The sequence below is a fragment of the Danio aesculapii genome, chromosome 5, assembly GCF_903798145.1.
Source record: "Danio aesculapii chromosome 5, fDanAes4.1, whole genome shotgun sequence".
In the NCBI taxonomy this organism is placed as follows: Eukaryota; Metazoa; Chordata; class Actinopteri; order Cypriniformes; family Danionidae; genus Danio; species Danio aesculapii.
Genome location: NC_079439.1, coordinates 50,361,365 through 50,381,833, shown reverse-complemented (window position 1 = coordinate 50,381,833; position 20,469 = coordinate 50,361,365). Strand labels below are relative to the sequence as shown.

The 20,469-nt window shown below is 39.2% G+C and overlaps 1 protein-coding gene across 1 annotated transcript; it reads right to left on the bottom strand.

Annotated features, from left to right (window-relative positions):
- Nucleotides 1-3,828: 3,828 nt before the first annotated feature.
- gnaq (guanine nucleotide binding protein (G protein), q polypeptide) lies at nucleotides 3,829-20,203 on the bottom strand. The gene is made up of 7 exons (XM_056458415.1): nucleotides 19,405-20,203; nucleotides 17,647-17,831; nucleotides 16,303-16,457; nucleotides 13,046-13,174; nucleotides 12,831-12,960; nucleotides 9,954-10,107; nucleotides 3,829-5,156 (listed from the first exon to the last, which is right to left on the bottom strand). Exons 1-7 carry the CDS (start codon nucleotides 19,538-19,540, stop codon nucleotides 4,966-4,968), a joined length of 1,080 nt encoding a protein of 359 aa, XP_056314390.1. The 5' UTR covers nucleotides 19,541-20,203; the 3' UTR covers nucleotides 3,829-4,965.
- Nucleotides 20,204-20,469: the final 266 nt, after the last annotated feature.

The window sequence follows — 20,469 nt, the reverse complement described above, 5'->3', positions numbered from 1 at the left end:
AAGGATGCAATCGAGCAGGTCCCTCCAGCCGAGATGGAGTCCGGGTTCTACAGCCCGTATTTCATCGTGCCCAAAAAGAGCGGGGGGTTAAGACCAATCCTAGATCTGCGCAGACTGAACTGTCATTTACACTAAATGCCTTTCAGAATGCTTATGCAGAAACGCTTGCTTCAGAGCGTCCGTCCACAAGATTGGTCTGCAGCCATAGACCTGAAGGATGCGTATTTTCATGTCTCTATTCTTCCACGCCACCGCCCCTTTCTCCGGTTTGCGTTCGAAGGACGAGCGTGGCAGTACAAAGTCCTCCCCTTCAGGCTCTCTCTGTCTCCGCAGGTTTTCACCAAGCTCGCGTATGGTGCTCTGCGCCACTGCGGCTTGCGGGCATCCGCACACTCAACTATCTCGATGACTGGCTCATTCTAGCCTCTTCTCGCGATCAGTTGATTATGCACAGAGTCAAAGTGCTTCGGCACCTCGACCAGTTGGGGTCTCAGGTCAACCGAGAGGAGAGCACACTTTGCCCTGTGCAGAGGATCTCTTACCTCGGGCTGGAGCTGGATTCGATTGCTATGGTTGCGCGTCTCCTCTCCGAGGAGCACGCCAGGCTAATGCTTTCCTGTGTAAACGAGCTCCACAGGAAGAGTGGTCCCACTGAAATGCTTTCAGAGGCTCCTGGGGCATATGGCATCCGCGGTCACGCCGCTCGGTTTGCTTCATATGAGACCACTGCAGCGTTGGCTTCGCGATCGAGTCCCCAGACGGGCATGGTGCGCGGGTACGCACCGGGTGCACATCACTCTGCTGTGTCTCCGCACCCTCAGCCCCTGGACGGATCTGGCTTTCTACGGGCCGGAGTGCCCCTAGGGCTAGTATCCAGGCATGTTGTCGTAACGACGGTGGCTTATATCAACCGTATGGAGGGTATGCGCTCTCGCCGCATGTCTCAGCTCGCTCGCCGTGTGACTCCAAAGGAGTCAAAGGAGGCTGAAATGACTGCGTGCCATTCACACTCCGGGCGAGCTCAACCGTGCAGCCGATGCGCTCTCACGGCAACTAGTGTCCTGAGGAGAGTGAAGACTCCACCACAATTCGGTCCAGCTGATATGGGCGCGCTTTGGGGAAGCCCAGATCGATCTGTTTGCTTCCACCGAGAACGCACATTGCCAGCTGTTTTATTCCCTGACCGAGGCCCCCCTCGGCACGGATGCACTGGCTTACAGCTGGCCATCGGGCACACGCAAATATGCGTTTGCCCCAGTGAGCCTAATCGCACAAACTTTGTGCAAAGTCAGGGAGGAAGAGGAGCAGGTCTTGTTTGTTGCGCCTCTGGCCCAACCGGACCTGGGTTTCAGAGCTCACACTCCTCGCGGCGGCCCCTCCTTGGGGCATTCCCCTAAGGGAGGACCTCCTCTATCAGGGACGGGACACGATCTGGCACCCACGCCCAGATCTCTGGAACCTCCACGTGTGGTCCATAGACGGAGCGCGGAGGACTTAGGTGACTTACAGCCCGCGGTACTTAACACCATCACTCAGGCTAGAGCACCCTCTACGAGGCATGCCTATGCCCTGAAGTGGAGTCTATTCTCTGAGTGGTGCGCTTCTTGCCGAGAAGACCCCCAAACTTGCCAGATTAGCATTGTGTTATCCTTCCTTCAGGATAAGCTGGAGCGTAGGCTGTCACCCTCCACACTGAAGGTTTACGTGGCTGCGATCTCCGCTCATCATGACGTGGTGGATGGCAACACGCTCGGGAAGCATGATCTAATCATCCGATTCCTCAGAGGCGCGCGGCGATTAAATCCATCCCGCCACCCTCTCATGCCCTCTTGGGATCTCTCTATAGTCCTGGCGGGTCTGCAGAGAGATCCGTTTTAGCCACTCAATTCGGTATCTCTGTCATTAATGACAGCTCTGCTGATCGCATTGGCGCCATTCAAGAGAGTTGGGGATCTGGAGGCATTTTCGGTCAGCGAATCGTGCCTTGAATTCGGGCCGGGTTACTCTCACGTTGTCCTGAGACCCCAACCTGACTATGTGCTCAAGGTTCCTACCACCCCATTTAGCAGGTGGTGAACCTGCAAGCGTTGCCTGCGAAGGAGGCAGGCTCAGCCCACTCACTGCTTTGTCCCGTTTGCGCTTTGCGCCTTTACGTGGAACGAACGCAAAATGTAAGATCATGTGAGCAGCTCTTTATCTGTCACGGTGGTCGGCAGAAGGGAAGTGGCGTATCAAAACAGAGGTTGGCCTACTGGTTAGTTGATGCCATTGCCCTCGCTTATCAATGCCAGGGCGAGCCGCGCCCCCCCTAACGTGAGAGCACACTCTCTGAGGTGTCGCTTCCTCATGGGCGTTAGCACACGGCGCCTCTCTCACAGATATCTGCAGAGCTGCGGGTTGGGCGACACCTAACACATTTGCGAGGTTTTATAACCTCCGAGTGGAGCAGTTTTCTCCCGGTTATTGGGTAATCCCAATCAATCTGGGGGGAATTAAGCTCAGTGTCACAAACGCTTGCTGCGCCAGGCTCCCTAACCCGGAGATGCGTGCGCTTTTCCTACTCTACTAGTAAGTTCCCCTTCCCAGGCGAACCCTAGAGAATTCCTCCGAGGCCCCCAGCATCGACAAAGCGGAGTCGAGTGCATGGCTCAGTGTGCGGTTGGTATGCCCATTTGGTCTACACGCATATTGACGATCGGTGCCAGCTATGTGCATCCCCATTTGGTGATGTCATATGCATTATTACCACGGTGTGTTCCCCCTTATTAGGCGGTCCCGTGTCTTCCCTAAACCGCTAACCAGCTTATCATATGTAGCACTCCCCCTCATTAGGGCTAGTCCATATGTCTCCTTACCATCATGTCTCCCCTTTTAGGGTAGCAGGTGGTCTCCGCTGCGTCCTCCCCCTTTGTCGACTGGCACGCTTTCCCAACATTCTGTTGTATTTCCAAAAATCCCTAGTCTATATTAGCTAGGTAAAAGCACACTTACGACCCTCGATTAAAACTTTTATTCCCATGTAATGGTATTATGTTGGGCCTAGGGGACATTGGAAAGGTTGTGCTCTTGGTGATGTCAGTGCGCTCATGCTTTGGCTTGGCAAACTACACATCAGGAGCGCGACAGGCTTAGCTGCTGTGGCGCTTTCCATACAGTCTCCCAAAGTCTGTTTATACAGACACACGTAGAAGTTCCCTTATGAAGGGGAACGTCCTGGTTACGTATGTAACCCACGTTCCCCGAATAGGGAGCGGAGACGTGTGTCTCCACTGCCACACCACAGTCTCCAGCTGGGAGCTGAGCGATCGGCTCTTCAGCAGGCAAATTCTGATGAGCTGGCTCCAGCAGCCGACTGATATAGCCCTAATTGGCTCATCAGTTTCAGCTGTGGAGCTAAGCTCCGCCAATTCAATTGGCATTTCATTGGCCCGTTTTCTTATCTTTAGAAGTGATTGGTCGTCTAAAGCACTCCCAAAGTCTGTTTATACAGACACACGTCTCCGTTCCCTATTCGGGGAACGTGGGTTACGTACGTAACCAGGACGTTTCAAATAACATCATTATTTAATCAATTTACCTGATTACTAGCCCTAAACTGCTCCTGACCCAACTTGTGTTGCAGGTCTGAATGACAGTAAATGACGTACATTTACAAAGGAAATGAAGTTCACCAAACAAAACATAAAATACTTTGTGTTCATATTGTCTGCAATGAAATACAAGTCAAAGTAAATTTGGAAATCACTACTTCCTTTTTTTAATTGAAATTTTCATAACCTTTTCTGGTTTGGATTGTACTTAACAGGAAAAACTATGGTATGTTCAATACTTATTTTACCTGCTTTATTAACTACATTACTAAGAGCTTTAATTTAAGCCAAAAAAGCAGCAAGAAAAGGCAACAGCAGTTTGGTCCTTTACTCTTGACTGAACACAAAACTTTCATTTCTTTGACACGCATCAAATCACATGATACTCTTTACAAATCCCACTGTCTTTAAAAACAACTGCACATACTGACCAAAGCTTGAATACACAATACTAATAACACGGTCAGGTGAGTACAAAAAAAGAGCATCATTTGCTCACAGAGACATGTGTTGGGTAATTTATATATAAAAAAGCAACTGTTGCAGAAAATATCTAAAGGGCACATTTGTAGTTTAAGATAAAAAGGACTGCACAGGAATCGACTCTATTGGCACATCGTTCAGGCTTGATGTTGAAGAACACTGATGATATTTAATGGATCATAAACAGCATGTTTCTGAAGAAAAAAAAGCTTGTATGGTATAGGGGTAACTGGCAGCGTCAGCTTATCGCCTGTGGTACCACTATACCACATTTATAGCTATTATAATTTGGTGATACAATAAACCACCATATTAGAAGAACTTTGGCACTTTTAATGTATATGCTAATGTAATCTTGCTGTGTATTATTCCCCTAAGCATGTTTGGTGAAATGTAAAACAGATCCTACTCTACTAAGCTTACTCTGAAACTATAACATGATATTTTCCTTTTAAAAGTCAAAGAAGTACTTTCATTGCTATCTAATAACCTCACCACACAGAATCATTAATATACCCAAAATAGAGAACTCTACGTAACATTTATAGCAAGTAGTTCAATGCGTACAACCTGAAAATAATAATAAAAAAACTAATTATAGCATACTTATTTAATCTGTGATAATATGCTCAATATTTGTTTTCATTAAAGTGATATAACAACATTTAAACTGAACCTCATTAAGAAGCTCCTAGATGCAAATAAATAACAGCAGTCATGAGCAGATTGTTACAGTTCTTAAATAGAAAAAACTTGTGTGTCCAATTTCATTGAGCATAATCGGGGAGGACAAACTGCATGAACAATAAAAGCAGATTTTAAATGCTCTCCTCACTAACCGATGAGTGCCTTTAACCAGGCAAAATGATGAAAAAACCAGAGCGGCCTTTTTTCAGACCAGATTGTATTCTTTGAGTGTGAGCTGCAAGATTGTGTCTTTGACAGCAGCAAACACAAATCGAATGTTTTCCGTGTCAGTGGCACATGTGAAATGAGAATAAATGATTTTCTCTGAGTCTGGATTCAGGTCGACAAACATCTTCAGGATGAACTCCCGTGCAGCTTGAGCATCTCTCTGAGGTCCTTAAAGAGGAAAATACATTTTGGTTAAATGATCATCCTAAAACTGAAATGTATTACTTATAACCTAGACCAGACAGAATCTGCAGATCTTTCTTGCTCTTTCTATACATTATTTTGTAAATAAACCTATCTGTGGATTAATGCAGAATGATTGAGAGTTGGTGCACAAAACCAAAATAACTTTTTACAATAAAATACAGTTGAGGTCAGAATTATTAGCCCCCCTTTGATTTTTTTTTCAAATGATATTTAACAGAGCAAGGAAATTTTCACAGTAAGTCTGATAATATTTTTTCTTCTGGAAAAAGTCCAATTTGTTTTATTTAATTTTTTAATAAACATTTTAAAGCCAGCCAGTCCACCCCCACAGCCACAAATGTCTCCTTCCTGAACGAGCTAAATGACTTTTATGCCCGCTTTGAAAGAGACAATACAGAACCCTACACCAGGAACACTACCTCAACCGACCACTCACCTATCACACTCACCTCCTCAGAAGTCTACACCGCACTGAGTCGGATCAATGTGCGTAAGGCTGCTGGACCAGACGGTATCCCTGGGCGCGTCCTCAAAGCATGTGCAGAACAGCTCATTGGGGTATTCACAGACATTTTCAACCTGTCACTTAACCTAGCAACTGTGCCAACATGCTTTAAAACCACCTCTATTGTGCCAGTGCCCAAACACTCCAGCCCAACATGCCTGAATGACTACCGCCCTGTAGCACTCACACCCATCATCATGAAGTGCTTCGAGCGGTTGGTCCTGGCACATCTGAAAGACTCTCTGCCATCCACACTGGACCCACATCAGTTTGCCTACCATGGCAACAGGAGCACAGAAGATGCCGTCTCCATAGCACTGCACTCTGTCCTCACACACCTGGACAATAAAAACACTTATGCACGAATGCTGTTTGTTGACTTCAGCTCAGCATTCAACACTGTCATACCCTCTAAGCTAATGATCAAACTTAGAGACCTGGATATCAACACGTCTCTCTGCAACTGGGTTATGGACTTTCTGACTAACAGACCTCAGAATGTTAGATCAGGCCACATCTGCTCCACCACCGTCACACTCAACACTGGTGTACCCCAGGGCTGCGTGCTGAGCCCCTTCCTCTACTCTCTCTTTACCATCGACTGTAGGCCTGTGAACAGATCCAACACCATCATCAAATTTGCAGATGACACCACAGTGATTGGTCTAATCAGCAATAATGATGAGACTGCCTACAGGGAGGAGATACAGCATCTGGCCACTTGGTGCACCAACAATAATCTGCTCCTTAACACCAATAAGACCAAGGAGCTCATTGTGGACTTCAGGAAGGGACGATCAGGCTCGCATGATCCCATCCACATTAATGGGATGGCCGTTGAGCCTGTCTCATCCTTCAAGTTCCTGGGGACCCACATCTCTAAGGACCTTTCCTGGACCACCAACACCTCCAGCCTGGTCAAGAAGGCTCACCAGCGCCTATTCTTCTTGAGGCAACTTAAGAAGAACCAGCTTTCATCAGCCGTCTTGGTGAACTTCTACCGCTGCACAATAGAAAGCATCCTGACCAACTGCGTCACAGTCTGGTATGGAAGCTGCTCTGTTGCTGAGCGTAAGGCACTGCAGCGGGTGGTGAAAACTGCCCAACGCATCACAGGGACTACACTGCCAACCATTGAGGACATCCAGAAGAAACACTGTCTGCGCCGAGCACGCAGTATTCTTAAGGACACCTCTCACCCTGCTCACAGACTGTTTTCTCTCCTGCCTTCCGGCAGGCGCTTCAGGCTCCCCCGGACAAAAACCAGCAGACTGAGAAACAGCTTTTTCCCCAGAGCTGTCTCCCTTTTGAACTCTGCCCCTCACTGACTCTTTTGCCTCCCCAATACACCCCCCACACTCCTCTAACTTATACTCCTCACAATCACTGCACTATTTAACATTTGCACATTTAAAGTTTGCACATATTCATTGCACTGATTCATTTACTTGAACTGGACATACCCACAGCACATGGACATTTGTAATTATGTTATCTATCTGCCACTCCTGATTATTAATAGCATCCTGTACATATATTCATTTATTGTAAATCTGTTCATAGCTAATACAACCTGTATATAATGTTGATAGTACATCCATCTGTAAATATCACCATAGTTTTTCTATAACTGCACTTTATAACTTATACCTGTATCCTGCACTTGCTGCTATTGCACTGCTGGTTAGACCTAAACTGCATTTCGTTGCCTTGTACTTGTACATGTGTAATGACAATAAAGTTGAATCTAATCTAATCTAATCTAAAGTCAAAATTATTAGCCCCTTTAAGCTATATATATTTGTTTATTGTCTGCAGAACAAACCATCAATATACAATGATTTGCCTAATTACCCTAACCTGCCTCGTTAACCTAGTTAAGCCTTTAAATATCTTGTCAAATATCTTGTCAAATATTATGTAGTTGAAGTCAGAATTATTTGCCCCTCTGAATTATTAGCCCCTCTGTTTATTTTTTCCCCAATTTCTGTTTAATGGAGAGAAGATTTTTTTCAATACTTTTCTAAACATAATAATTTTAGTAACTGATTTATTTTATCTTTGTCATGATGGCAGTAAATAATATTTGACTAGATATTTTTCAAGACAATTCTTTACAGCTTAAAGTGACATTTAGGCGTAAATAGGTTAATTAGGTTAACTAGGCACGTTAGGGTAATTAGGCAAGTTATTGTATTATGATGGTTTGTTCTATAGACTATCGAAAAAATATATAGCTTAAAGGGGCTAATAATTTTGACCTTAAAATGTTTTTAAAAAAATTAAAAGCTGCTTTTATTCTAGCCGAAATAAAACAAATAAGACTTTCTCCAGAAGAAAAAATATAATCAGACATACTGTGAAAATTTCCCTGCTCTGTTAAACATAATTTGGAAAATATTTGAAAATGAAAAAAAAATAAATAAAATTCAAAGGGGGGCTAATAATTCTGACCTCAACTGTACTGTCATCATGGCAAAAATAAAAGAATTGAGTTATTAGAAATGAGTTTTTAAAACTATTATGTTTAGAAATGTGTTGAAAAAAATCTCTCCATTAAACAGAAAATGGGGAAAAAAATAAACAGGGGGGCTAATAATTCTGACTTCAACTGTGTCTTGATTGTTTTACAATCGAAATCCAATTAGAACAACTTGTTTGGTAAACAAAGTAACAGTTGGTCTCAAATAATACATTACTGAAAGACAGAAACATTACAAACTGTAATGTACATAAATTATTTAAAATTGTTGCATATTAATCCATAATAATACCTTATTATAAAAACTGCATAAATATATATCTATTCACATTTATATAAGTAAATAAATTAATTAAATTATGGGATTGAATGGGCGACGCAGTGGCGCGGTAGGTAGTGCTGTCGCCTCACAGCAAAAAGATCGCTGGTTTGAGCCTCAGCTGGGTCAGTTGGCGTTTCTGTGTGGAGTTTGCATGTTCTCCCTGCGTTTGCGTGGGTTTCCTCCGGGTGTTCCGGTTTCCCCCACAGTCCAAAGACATGCGGTACAGGTGAATTGGGAAGGCAAAATTGTCAGTAGTGTATAAGTGTGAATGAGTGTGTGTGGATGTTTCCCAGAGATGGGTTGCGGCTGGAGGGTCATTCGCTGTGTAAAACATATGCTGGATAAGTTGGCGGTTTATTCCGCTGTGGCGACCCCTGATTAATAAAGGGAATAAGCCGAAAAGAAAATGAATGAATGAATGAATGGGCTCGAATGGGTGCATGCAGATTCAGTGTGGGCCTATAACCCCTTTACCAAAAACATAAACAGTGTTAAATTTAAGACATTTTAAGACCATTATGAATGAAATTTTAAACTTATACAGGGGTAAATGTTAAGGATTTTTTTTTAAATATCCCAGTTAGAAAAGATTTTGACTTGGCCTAACAAGAAAATGATAAAAATGTAATACATTTAATAATACAATAATACTAATTTTGTTTGAAACATTTGTTAAATTAATTTTCAGATATATCCATTCACAAACCCTAACCCTTACTAAGAATAGAACAAAACATAGCTGCCTATTATTTCAGTCTACAATAATAATAATTTAATGATAAAAAAAAAAAAAAAAAAAATATATATATATATATATATATATATATATATATATATATATATATATATATATATATATATATATAGGTAAGGTCAGTATCCTCAGCAGTAAATAAATGCTTTTTTAAATATAAAGTTAAATGTTTTATTGAGATGGATTGTATGGGCGTTAATGGCCAGATTGGGTAAGTGTACATGATCAAAGTAAAATTAAGACCTGTTAAAAAAGATTTAAGACCTACAACACAATATTTCAGTAAATTTAAGACTTTTTAAGGCCTAAAATTTAGTTTTTGAGATTTTAGACATTTTTAAGACCTCATGGATACCCTGATAAAGATATTAGTGTATATTTATAAGACAGCTAAGTTTTCAGCTAAGCATATTGTCTCTTCATTAACACAACAAAAGTGTTTTGGGGTTGAAAATGTGAATGTTTGACATTGATACCATTATAGTCTTATATAAACTCTTTACAAAATGAAATCACCAAATACTAGTCTAAACTGTAAATTAGAGTAGGGTATTTTGTTGATCTGGTTCATTTTGAGGATGGGATTTTAAAGCATTTCTTTACATATAACAACAATGGAAACGACTTTAGTCATGCAAGGCAGGATTACTAATGAAATGTAAAACTGTAGATTCTGACTGTGTTTTTAAACTTACCATCATATTCGGGAAAGTAATCTACAAGATGTGAAAACATTATTTTCTCTTCCAAAAGGTCTTTCTTGTTCAGAAAAAGAATAACAGATGAATTCTGAAACCAGGGGTATGTTATTATCGTCCTAAACAATGCTTTGCTTTCTTCCATTCGATTCTGTAGGGGAAAATAACATAACAAGCCCATTTGAGTGATTATTTTTATACAGCTTTAGTCCAGAAATCAACACTAACTGAATGTTCACTACTTTTGACAATTTCATAAAAAAAAAGTGCTTTCATTCAAACATTGCTAAAATGAGCACAGACTCTCATTTAAGGTTCAGAATGAAAACATATTTTGTTCTCAATTGGTTATATGATCACATGAACACCGAGAAAGTATTGCACACCACAAACCAAATGCACTTAAAAAAAAGTAAAAAAAAAAAATGAAGAATTATTTCTGGTGTTACAAATGCATGTTGCTTAACGCGCATTGTCTTTTAAGAGTAATATTTTGTATTTATTTGGGGAGTTTATTTTAAAATTGTTATGTGCTCCCACCACTTATTCTAGTAGTAAGTAATTAATAAGAAATAATTTTCACAATTCAAAGGTATTTTACACTTTACACTATTTTTTTTTAAATTACTGTACACTGGCCCTTGAGACCAAAAAAATAGTCTTTTGTTTAAAACTACTGTGAAATAAGTCAAATGAAGGACAAACTATTGTTCCGCCATCATACAGCATAGCAAAGATATTTCTGAAAATGTATATTTATATAAAATATAAAATGAATGAAATTCAAAAGCATTTTTACAGTCTTCTGTGTTCAACAGAAGGAACTTATACCGGTTTAAAACAATTTTCATTTTTGAGTGAAACAGGGCTACATGATATTGTAATAATTTGACATTTTGATATTTTGTTTTTCTATGATATGAATACACTTTCAACAGCAGACCTGAATAACTTATTTTGGAAAGGATTTATCATTTTAGAACTATCGGGATAATTCTGTAGGACAGAGGTGTCCAAATTAGGGTCAAGTTGGCCCATGGTGACCTTTGATTTGGCCCTCCATCCCATCTGTTTGTGTTGTGACCAATTTGCTGTGCGTTTCTTCAGTTGTTTGTGTTGTGACCAATTTGCTGTGCATTTCTTCAGTTGTTTTTCTTGTGACCAATTTGCTGTGCATTTCTTCAGTTGTTTGTGTTGTGACCAATTTGCTGTGCATTTCTTCAGTTGTTTGTGTTGTGACCAATTTGCTGTGCATTTCTTCAGTTGTTTGTGTTGTGACCAATTTGCTGCAAATTGATGAAGATCGTTTCTTTATTTGTTGTTGTTTTTTGTAATTGCATGTGCTTTCTTAAATTGCAGCGCGTTAAGCTCTCTCGGCCACCGCACAAATGAAATAAACAATGTTTTATAGTTTAGTGTACTAAGAAGTCAAAAAAGTATCCAGGTACAGAAACTGAATAAATGAAATGTAAAATACTACGGAATAGTTTTCACTGTAAAAATAATTCAATCAAAAGAATTGTTATTAAAGTTACAAAATGGTACAATTTCTTATGCCTGAATGTTTTCAAAATGCTCATACACTCACAAACTTCAAAAACACATGAAGATGATAAGCTTTCACTTTGAGAAGTTTAGTTATAAACAAATTTCGAGAGGATCACGTGCTTATGATTGCTAGCGGCTGGATCCGCATTATCCAATTCTCAATGCACCAATCAGACGACTCCTAAGCTACTACAAATACCCTGGGTTACGTACCACCGCTATCTTCATTTTGAAGAATCCCGCCATCCACCCCTACTCCTTCTTCCTAGATGGGTAACACGGTGGCCCAGAGGCTTAGCACTGTTGCCTCACAGCAAGAATGTCTCTGGTTCTAGGCTTTACCAAACCAGCAGACATTTCTGTGCGGAGTTTGCATTTTCTCCCCGTGCTCACGTGGGTTTCCCCCGGGTTTCCTCCCACCGTCCAAAAAACATGCAACATAAGTTAATTGACTAATCCAAACCGGCACTATAGACATGCTCCTAGTAAATGGTTATCTCTCAAGAGCAATCACTATCTGTTCATTGGTTATTACAGCGGGGGAGTTCTCGAGATCTACCTGAGCTCAAACTCACTTCTCGCCTTGCAATGGGAGGGAGCCCCGGGCTCGAGGATCTTATGAGCTCAGGGCTCTCTCCCGGGACAGCATGCCAAACAAGCTTATAATTAATCATCAGCTAAGTGTGAACTCTTGAAATCATGGTTTAACTTGTATGTCTTGATTTTTTTTAGACTCAACATTGCACATCAAGCAACTTGACTATTGCGGATTCACATATTCAGATGCACATATATATATACATTTATGTTGTGCAATCCTATAGTGAACTGTCCCTTTAAAGATTACATTTACTGCTAGATTTAAAATTGTAATTATTAATATTCTGTTGCTGCACTCTGATCCTTAAAAGTGCCTGGGTCTTTTATAGTGGCATCAAATGATTCTTATTCTAAAATAATTAGATGATAATATGTATTGTTAGATTAAAATACATTTTATTGGGTGTCTGCAAAATCATGGTAAAATGTATGACATTCATGTTGTTTTCTCAGAAAAGGCACATTCTCATATTAATGAAAAAAATTAATCCGTGAAGCACTTATTCTAATGATTGAAAATACATATTGATTTGATCCTTGTATAGCCATAATACATGCCATAATACAATATATGATAAAGTAATAAAGATGCGTGTCACTGACCCATTTCTTTTTTTATGTAATTAAATGCCTGTGCATCAAGGCAATACACAAATAAAGTAATGCTAATGTTTCAAGTTGAGAGTAAGATCTTTGGCTCTATCTGTTGGTAGGTGCTTGAATTACCTCATTGTCAGACTCGACAAGAACTTGGTCATATTCACTGAGTGCTACCAGGAACATGATAGAGGTGACATTTTCAAAGCAGTGGATCCACTTTCGCCTTTCTGACCGCTGACCCCCGACATCCACCATCCTGTTGGGGGATCCAGAATTTATTAGGTAAAAGACGTTTAAGCACTGGGCTGAACTGGACAAACTGAGCTGCACCTGAGATTCACCTGAATATGACGCTTTGTAGGTCGAAGGGGTATTCAATGATGCCTGTTGTGGGCACTCTCACCCTGAGCACATCTTGCTGGGTGGGAATGTAGGAAGGGTTGGCAATGCGATCCAATGAATTTAGATAACTGTGGACAAAAAGGCAGTATAAGGAAATGGCATGCATTTCTTTGTTTTACTATTCAAATTGTTTTTTAAATCACACCATTCTTCCAGGTAGGTTTGGTGCTGTGACCAAATTTATTCAAATGACAAATAACAAAAACGGTCCAAACTCAATAATTTATTAAATATTTAATATCCAGCAAAAAAATATACGAGCCATCATCAGTGTGTACTTTAAACAATACCTGTCAATAGTTGTATTGTTATATATATATATATATATATATATATATATATATATATATATATATATATATATATATATATATATATATATATATATATATATATATATATATATATATTCACGCAATATATACTGGATAAAAGAAGCTTTTTGTTACATTATTATTTTACTTTTGTTTCTTTACATTGTGGTCTTGCATTGCGGTCATTGTCAGATTATTTATGCCATTTATTTTAGCCTTTTAAATAATGCAAAAAAACGTACATGTACTTTTATATATTGTTTTAGAACAGTTATGAAATGTTAATATTTAACGTAATTTTCTTAATTGAAAGTTTGTTATTCATAATTTACACGAACTTGAGTAAACTAAAACTTCCATTGTTATGCAGTTTCTATTGCAGGTGCAACATTTATTGATGACAATTAAAAGACTTTTTTATTCTTTGAATACATTTTTGAATATAATCTTTTTACTTTAAAGACTCTGACCGCCTGGATGTCATCCCATTGATTTTTGCAACACTTTATAACCAGAGCATAAAATGCATTGCACAATTTATATTGACGTCCACAGTTAAAGGTGCAGTAGGTGATTTTCTTCAGAAACATTTTTTGTTGTGCTGGTTTAAAGTCCATAATAGTTAAATTTTGTCGGGCAGATATTCCCGTAATTATAATAAGTCCCCCAAACTGTCTGGTAACAAATGTAGATGTACATCTGCGCAACCATTTATGCAGACTGATCTGCCGTATGCATAACATCAGTAATGCACCGAAGTGTTGCTCAACCACTGAAATATTCCAGCGAAAGATTAATGTGACTATTTTCAATTTCATAAGGGACCTTTTACAGCATCGATAATGTAGATTTTCATTTAGTTTAACAACAAAACTTAAAGGGCACCTAGGTTACCCCTTTTTCCAGATTTAAGATAAATCATTTGTGTCTCCAGAATGTGTCTGTAAAGTTTCAGCTGAAAACACACATCAGATTATTTATTATACCTTCCAGAAGTTTGTATTTTATGGCTTTGAGCATCAGGTAGCGGGTTTTTGTGAACTGTGCCTTTAATGCTAGTCCTCCCTGCCCACCGTTCACACATGCCTGTCAGTGTGCCTTAAGCTCCACCTTCGGCTGCGTCAGACAACAGAGAGACATGAAGCAAGCAGATCTCACGTAACGTTTGTGAGAAATACTACAGTAAGAACTTTCCCAATTATTATTTGATGTATTTGTTATGGAGTTGCAGTGATAAGTCGCACACAATGTCGTTACAAAGTTCAAGCACACACACAGATACACACTCTGACACACACACACAGACAGCGCGCACGTTTAGCTTTGCACTGTTTTTGCACAGCAAATGTAACAGGTTAATATCCACTGCTGTATAGATATCCGTTATGTCAATGTACAAAATAAACCTGATTTAACATCCACAAACCGGGATTGAAGCGTCTTCTTGTATAATTGTACTGACATGCGGCTGTGGTGATGAAGGAGGTAATGAAGGAGGTGATGAAGGAGGTAAAATCACTGTAATTCATTTAACTTGTTAAACTTGTGAAACTCACTCTTGATCACATTTGATGATGATTGATGATCTTAGCGAACTGATCTTTTATTCCCGGTTGCTTTGCGCACGTCCTGTCTTGTTGATATGATTATACGCATTACTACGGCCTCGGAGACATGTTAATATGCAGCTGTCAACCAATTCAGTGGGCTGGGAAACAGCACTCCTACGTCAAGTTGCGGTGGACCTCAAAATGGGAGGGATTTGATTGCTATTTTAACGTCAGGAAATTTTAAAAAATAGACTTATTGTCTTTATATCACCCCAATATGACTGTGGATACACTATACCTACACACAGTTCTGCACAAACAGCCTAAAAAAGATGATTTTCATCATAGGCGCCCTTTAAGTAAATAGCGCTATTCTGCCTAGCCTGCTTCACTGAGCTGAAGTTGGTTTTATATTCACATTGGTTCATTTTTGAACAATGACAACCTGTGATGCGGTCCCTATATTGTTTACCATGCTACTTTGAATATTCAGTCTGAAATAGCATGTAAGTATGGCTTTGTAACTAGAATAATTCCTGCACCCTGCTGGCCAAACATTAACCCTAGTCACTTTAGGACGTGAGAGAGTGAGACCAGCGATCCTTGCATGTATGAAATATTGCACATTATGCAGGTTTTTCTTGCTACAAAACTGAAAACGTGCTAGATATATTACCGTTTTTAGTTTGGAATTGTCGTATTATAATGTACTATAACATTTTCTAACTGGCGAATGACATCTACTGTCTTCTTTAATGTGCATGTTCATGATTTCAGGAGGCGTGGCTTTGGACAGCAGGGGAGGAAATGTGTTTCAAAGATATTATACTAACTGATAGCATTTAGGCAGATTACCTACACTCAAAAAATATATATATTTTTTACTTATTCAAACTACTTATTTAAAATGAGCTGAAACAACACAATTCTTGAGATATTTTTCAATACATTACTTTACAGCTTAAAGTGACATTTAAAGGCTTAACTAGGTTAATTAGGTTAACTAGGCAGGTTAGGGTAATTAGGCAAGTTATTGTATAACGATGGTTTGTTCTGTAGACTACCGAAAAAAATACAGCTTAAAGTGACTAATAATTTTGACCTTAAAATGGATTTTAAAATTTTTTTAACTGCTTTTATTCTAGCTGAAATAAAACAAATAAGACTTTCTCCAGAAGAAAAAATATTATCAGTCATACTGTGAAAATTTCCTTGCTCTGTTAAAAATCATTTCAGAATTATTTAAAAAAGAAAAAAAAAAAAAAAATCAAAGGGAGGGCTTATAGGCAACTTCAACTGTATATACACACATATATATATATATACACTCACTATTTTGTGGAATCTGAGAGCTGGTATTCTCTCCTCCGGTCATAGCACTCCTGAATTCCTGGGTCATTCCATAAACTCTTGATGGCATCTACATAGGGGTTAACGAACAAGAAGACTTTCTCTACATCCACTTCTCTGACAATGTTTGCATTGGTCTGTGAGCAGAAAAACAGAGAATAACGCAGTGCATTTAGAACAGTATTAAGAATTAATGCTTCAGCCAATGGATCACAACCAACAGCAAACGTTGAATCACGTCGTAGCCTACTTAGACATAACCTGGATACAACTTTATTGACCCATTTAACTTTGAGAATTTCAGAAGTTTAATCTTACTACATCTGACCCAATAAGATGGAACTTGATTGAGGCTGTGTTCCATAATATTTCAACGACATACAATGGAAAATGGGTTTGCCTTTGGGGGTATCTACAACTGGAAAAAAAAAAAACTGAGACGGCACATTTCTGCAAGGCAGTAAATGGTATAATTAATTTCATAAGTTGGGGAGGGGTTAATTGTGTTAAGCCTGGGCTACATGATTAGCCAAAATAATTGTATCTCTCTCTGGGTATTTGACTCTGTGCTTGACCTACTTCTTACCAAACTTATTTGCGTGACACCTAATATTTGAAACTTCTATGCGTTTTCCTTTGATACGTATAATGCATCTGGAGTAGTAAAACTGCTCTGATACAATTTTCCGTAACTCTCTAACTGGTATTTAAAGTTGAGTGGAGTGATCTGCAATGTTGAGTTGTGATTACAATGACCAGGAACCACAATTTAGAACATGATTTGTGGAGTCATTGCAAATTTGAACCCTAATAGAGAGAAAGATTTTCATTTAGATGTGTTTTAAGAAACTCTGACTAAAATATCAAGACATTTTTAAAGTTTAGAGTTTTAACAAAGATTAAATTGTATTTAATTGTTTATACAATGAAGACAATACACTGCTATTCAATTAATCTTGAATTTATGTTCCTAGACTTAGACCATAAAACACAAAACAATAAAAAAAAATATCTTTGTTCTATTGTATTCATCTATGCTTGCAAAGTGTTTATTATGTTTTATGCAGATGTATGGATTCTTTACGTGTAGAGTTAATTAGGTCATCTTTTGTGAAATTATATTCATATCGCAATATCCAATATCGTGCAGCCCTAATAGCATATGCAAAGACACCCCTCTGTATCATTCACAAGACTGTAGCCTATTAGATTAATTTCATGAATGCTCTTTTAAAGTTCCAAGTGGACCTATGACCACATCAAAGTAAACAAACAAATCCACAGAAACTTGACGAAAGTGAGAGTAATTAGAACAAACAACTGCACCTTATTATGTTCATATTTATAAAGAATCTGGAGAGTGTCCATTGCTCGTATCATGGACTGTGAAGACGTGAAGATGTTTTGGTAGACCAGCTTGGTAAAGCCTCTTCTGTCCTCTTCTGAATAGCCTGAGCCATGGATGATTCTCATCTGTTTAATAAAGGTGCTTTTCCCACTCTCCCCAGTTCCTAAAAGCAAACGCACAGAAAGTGAAGTTTTAGCATTAGGAAATTCAATCATTTTAAAAAAGCGACATTAAGCAGATTTCTAGCTTGTTGCCTAAATGCCAAAAATGTTCTCAAAACCAGACACTTTCAAACTGTAATCACTTACTTTTTTCCCTGCTCATTGACTTTACACCTACAAAGGCCAGCAACTAATGACCAATTTACAGCTCTGGAAAACAACTTAATTTACAAATTTACAAACAATTTACAAATATGTATTTTTTATGAATTTATTATCGGTTCTCTTTATTTGCCATATATGTATGTATTTGAAGTAAAATGGGAGACACGGTGGCTCAGCGGTTAGCACTGTCGCCTCACAGCAAGAAGGTCACCGGTAAAGGCCAGCTGGCATTACTGTGTGGAGTTTGCATGTTCTCCCCGTGTTGGCGGGGGTTTCCTCCGGGTGCTCTGGTTTCCCCCACAGTCCAAAAACATTCGCTATAGGTGAATTAAATAAGCTTAATTGGCCATAGTGTATGTGTGTGTGCGTGTGTGTTTGTATGGATGTTTCCCAGTGCTGGTTTGCAGCTGAAAGGGCATCTGCTGTGTAAAACATATGCTGGATAAGTTGGCGGTTCATTCCGCTGTGGTGACTCTTGATGAATAAAGTGACTAAGCCTAAGGAAAATGAAAGAATGAATGAAGTAAAATGAATTTATTAATCAAAGTTCAACATTTACTAATGCATTATTAACATCTATGCTTGTTAATATTGGTTAATCCAACGTGGGTTAACTAACTTGAACTAACATGAACAAATACTGTATCAAATGTATTGTTCATTGTTTGTTCATGTTAGTAAATGCATTAACTAGCATTAACCTTATTGTAAAGTGTTACTGATATTTCTTTGTTTCCAAACAATCAATATGGGCAATCTAGACAATTTTTAAGTTGTCTCTCATTAATATTATTATTTTTTAGCTGTATATTGGTTTACAATGTTATAAAACACGGATAGCTACTGTTAAACTGAATTTTGCGGCAGTTGAGTCAAAATATGAATTCATTATGTTAAATATAAAAGTTCTAGCCATTCTTAAGATCCTTAAAATAATTCTTCGTCTCGTTTTTGGTATAGAATACTCGATAGCCTTATACCCGTAAGATATTTACCGGAAAAAAAATCTTATCAAAATATATTAATAATAGTTAAATGATTTGTTAATCGATTGGTGTGGATAAAGGAATCGAATTATGTGAACAATTCCTGAATTAGGGAACTTATCACACCAACAATTACGCTACTACGAGACATCCACAACCCGCCGTGTCAGCAACAGTTGTTCCACCTGTCGACCTGTCGAACATATAACGTTACTGTATGAATCAAAATAAAGAGAACTTGCTCTATATTTGTTTGCAGTGAACAACAGAGCAGAGTGAATCGGTCGCCTCAGACAACAAATGGAAATGTATTTAAATAAATGATCGATATATTATGTTCAGATGCGTGTGTAAATCTAAAGCTATGTGCACGTCGTAAGACATGAAGGAAAGTTTGTCAGAGTCACACGAAAGCCTCTCGTACCCAGCAGCAGCAGCTTGAGCTCGCGTCGGGCATCTTTCTTGTCTCTCCGGAGCTGCCGCTCGATTTCATCGTTGATCCGCCGCGCTTCTTTCGCCTCCTCGCTGAGACAGCACGCCATGATGGAGTCCAGCGTCATGATTCTCCCTGTCACTTCACAATTAAGATGTTTTCAGAAATGCCATTGAAGGCACATCAGTCCCAACTCAAACCAAATCGCCCAGATTGCCAGAGAGAGAGAGTTCATCTGCAGCGCTTTGAGAAGCAATTCATAATCTCATTGAGATACACTAATATTTCTGCAACTGTTGGAACACGACAATCAGATATAATAACGTTACACCATACAGATGTAGCTGTTACTTAAATCCTTATGTGGCGGGTGTGTTTTATATCACTCATAAAAGCAACAGATCCTCTGGTAATAACTCCAATGCAGACCGTTTGATTAAAATAAATACTTGAGAATCTTCCTTAAAACACTGATAGCTTTTTCTTCAGACAGCGCTAAACTCTGCGGTCCATGAACTTGCGGTTGGGTAGCTTATATTTGCATGAACGGTGTTCCTCCCGTGTTAGCGGCTCCGCTTCGGGCGTGGTATCGCTGAATATGGCCGACAATTCCCTGGAATTCCGGTTACAAACGTAGCGAAGTCTGCAACCGTATCATACAGCGTACCGGAGTCCACGCGTCTGAAGCTAATGTGTAAATTACTCCACCGAGGTCTGTCCTCCTGTTAATTTAAATCCCAGCTTGTTATATGGCTCGGTTTGGTCTCGGCTCTTCTATATGTAACAGGGATGTTCGAATCGCGAACGAATCATTCATGTAAACTGGCTCTTTTTAATACTTCGGATGAATCGTTTAGCAAGAGTTTGTGAATCAGTAGATTTTAGATGCAAGAAAAATTGTGATTTTAGATGTAAGAAAAAAACGTGATTCCAAACATTTTAAGGTAATATAGAACAATGAAAATAGAAACATTTAAATGCTATATTTGCTAGGCGAAGGGAGCTTTTTAGATGTTTGAAATTGACTCAGTGAAACTGATTCTTCGAACCAACCGA

Coding starts and splice junctions, on each gene's coding strand:
- gnaq (XM_056458415.1), bottom strand. CDS start 19,540: ATGACGCTGGACTCCATCATGGCGTGCTGTCTCAGCGAGGAGGCGAAA. Junction 16,458..17,646: donor ATAAATATGAACATAATAAG/GTGCAGTTGTTT, acceptor TTCTGCTCACAG/ACCAATGCAAACATTGTCAG. Junction 5,157..9,953: donor TTACTTTCCCGAATATGATG/GTAAGTTTAAAA, acceptor TTCCTCTTTAAG/GACCTCAGAGAGATGCTCAA.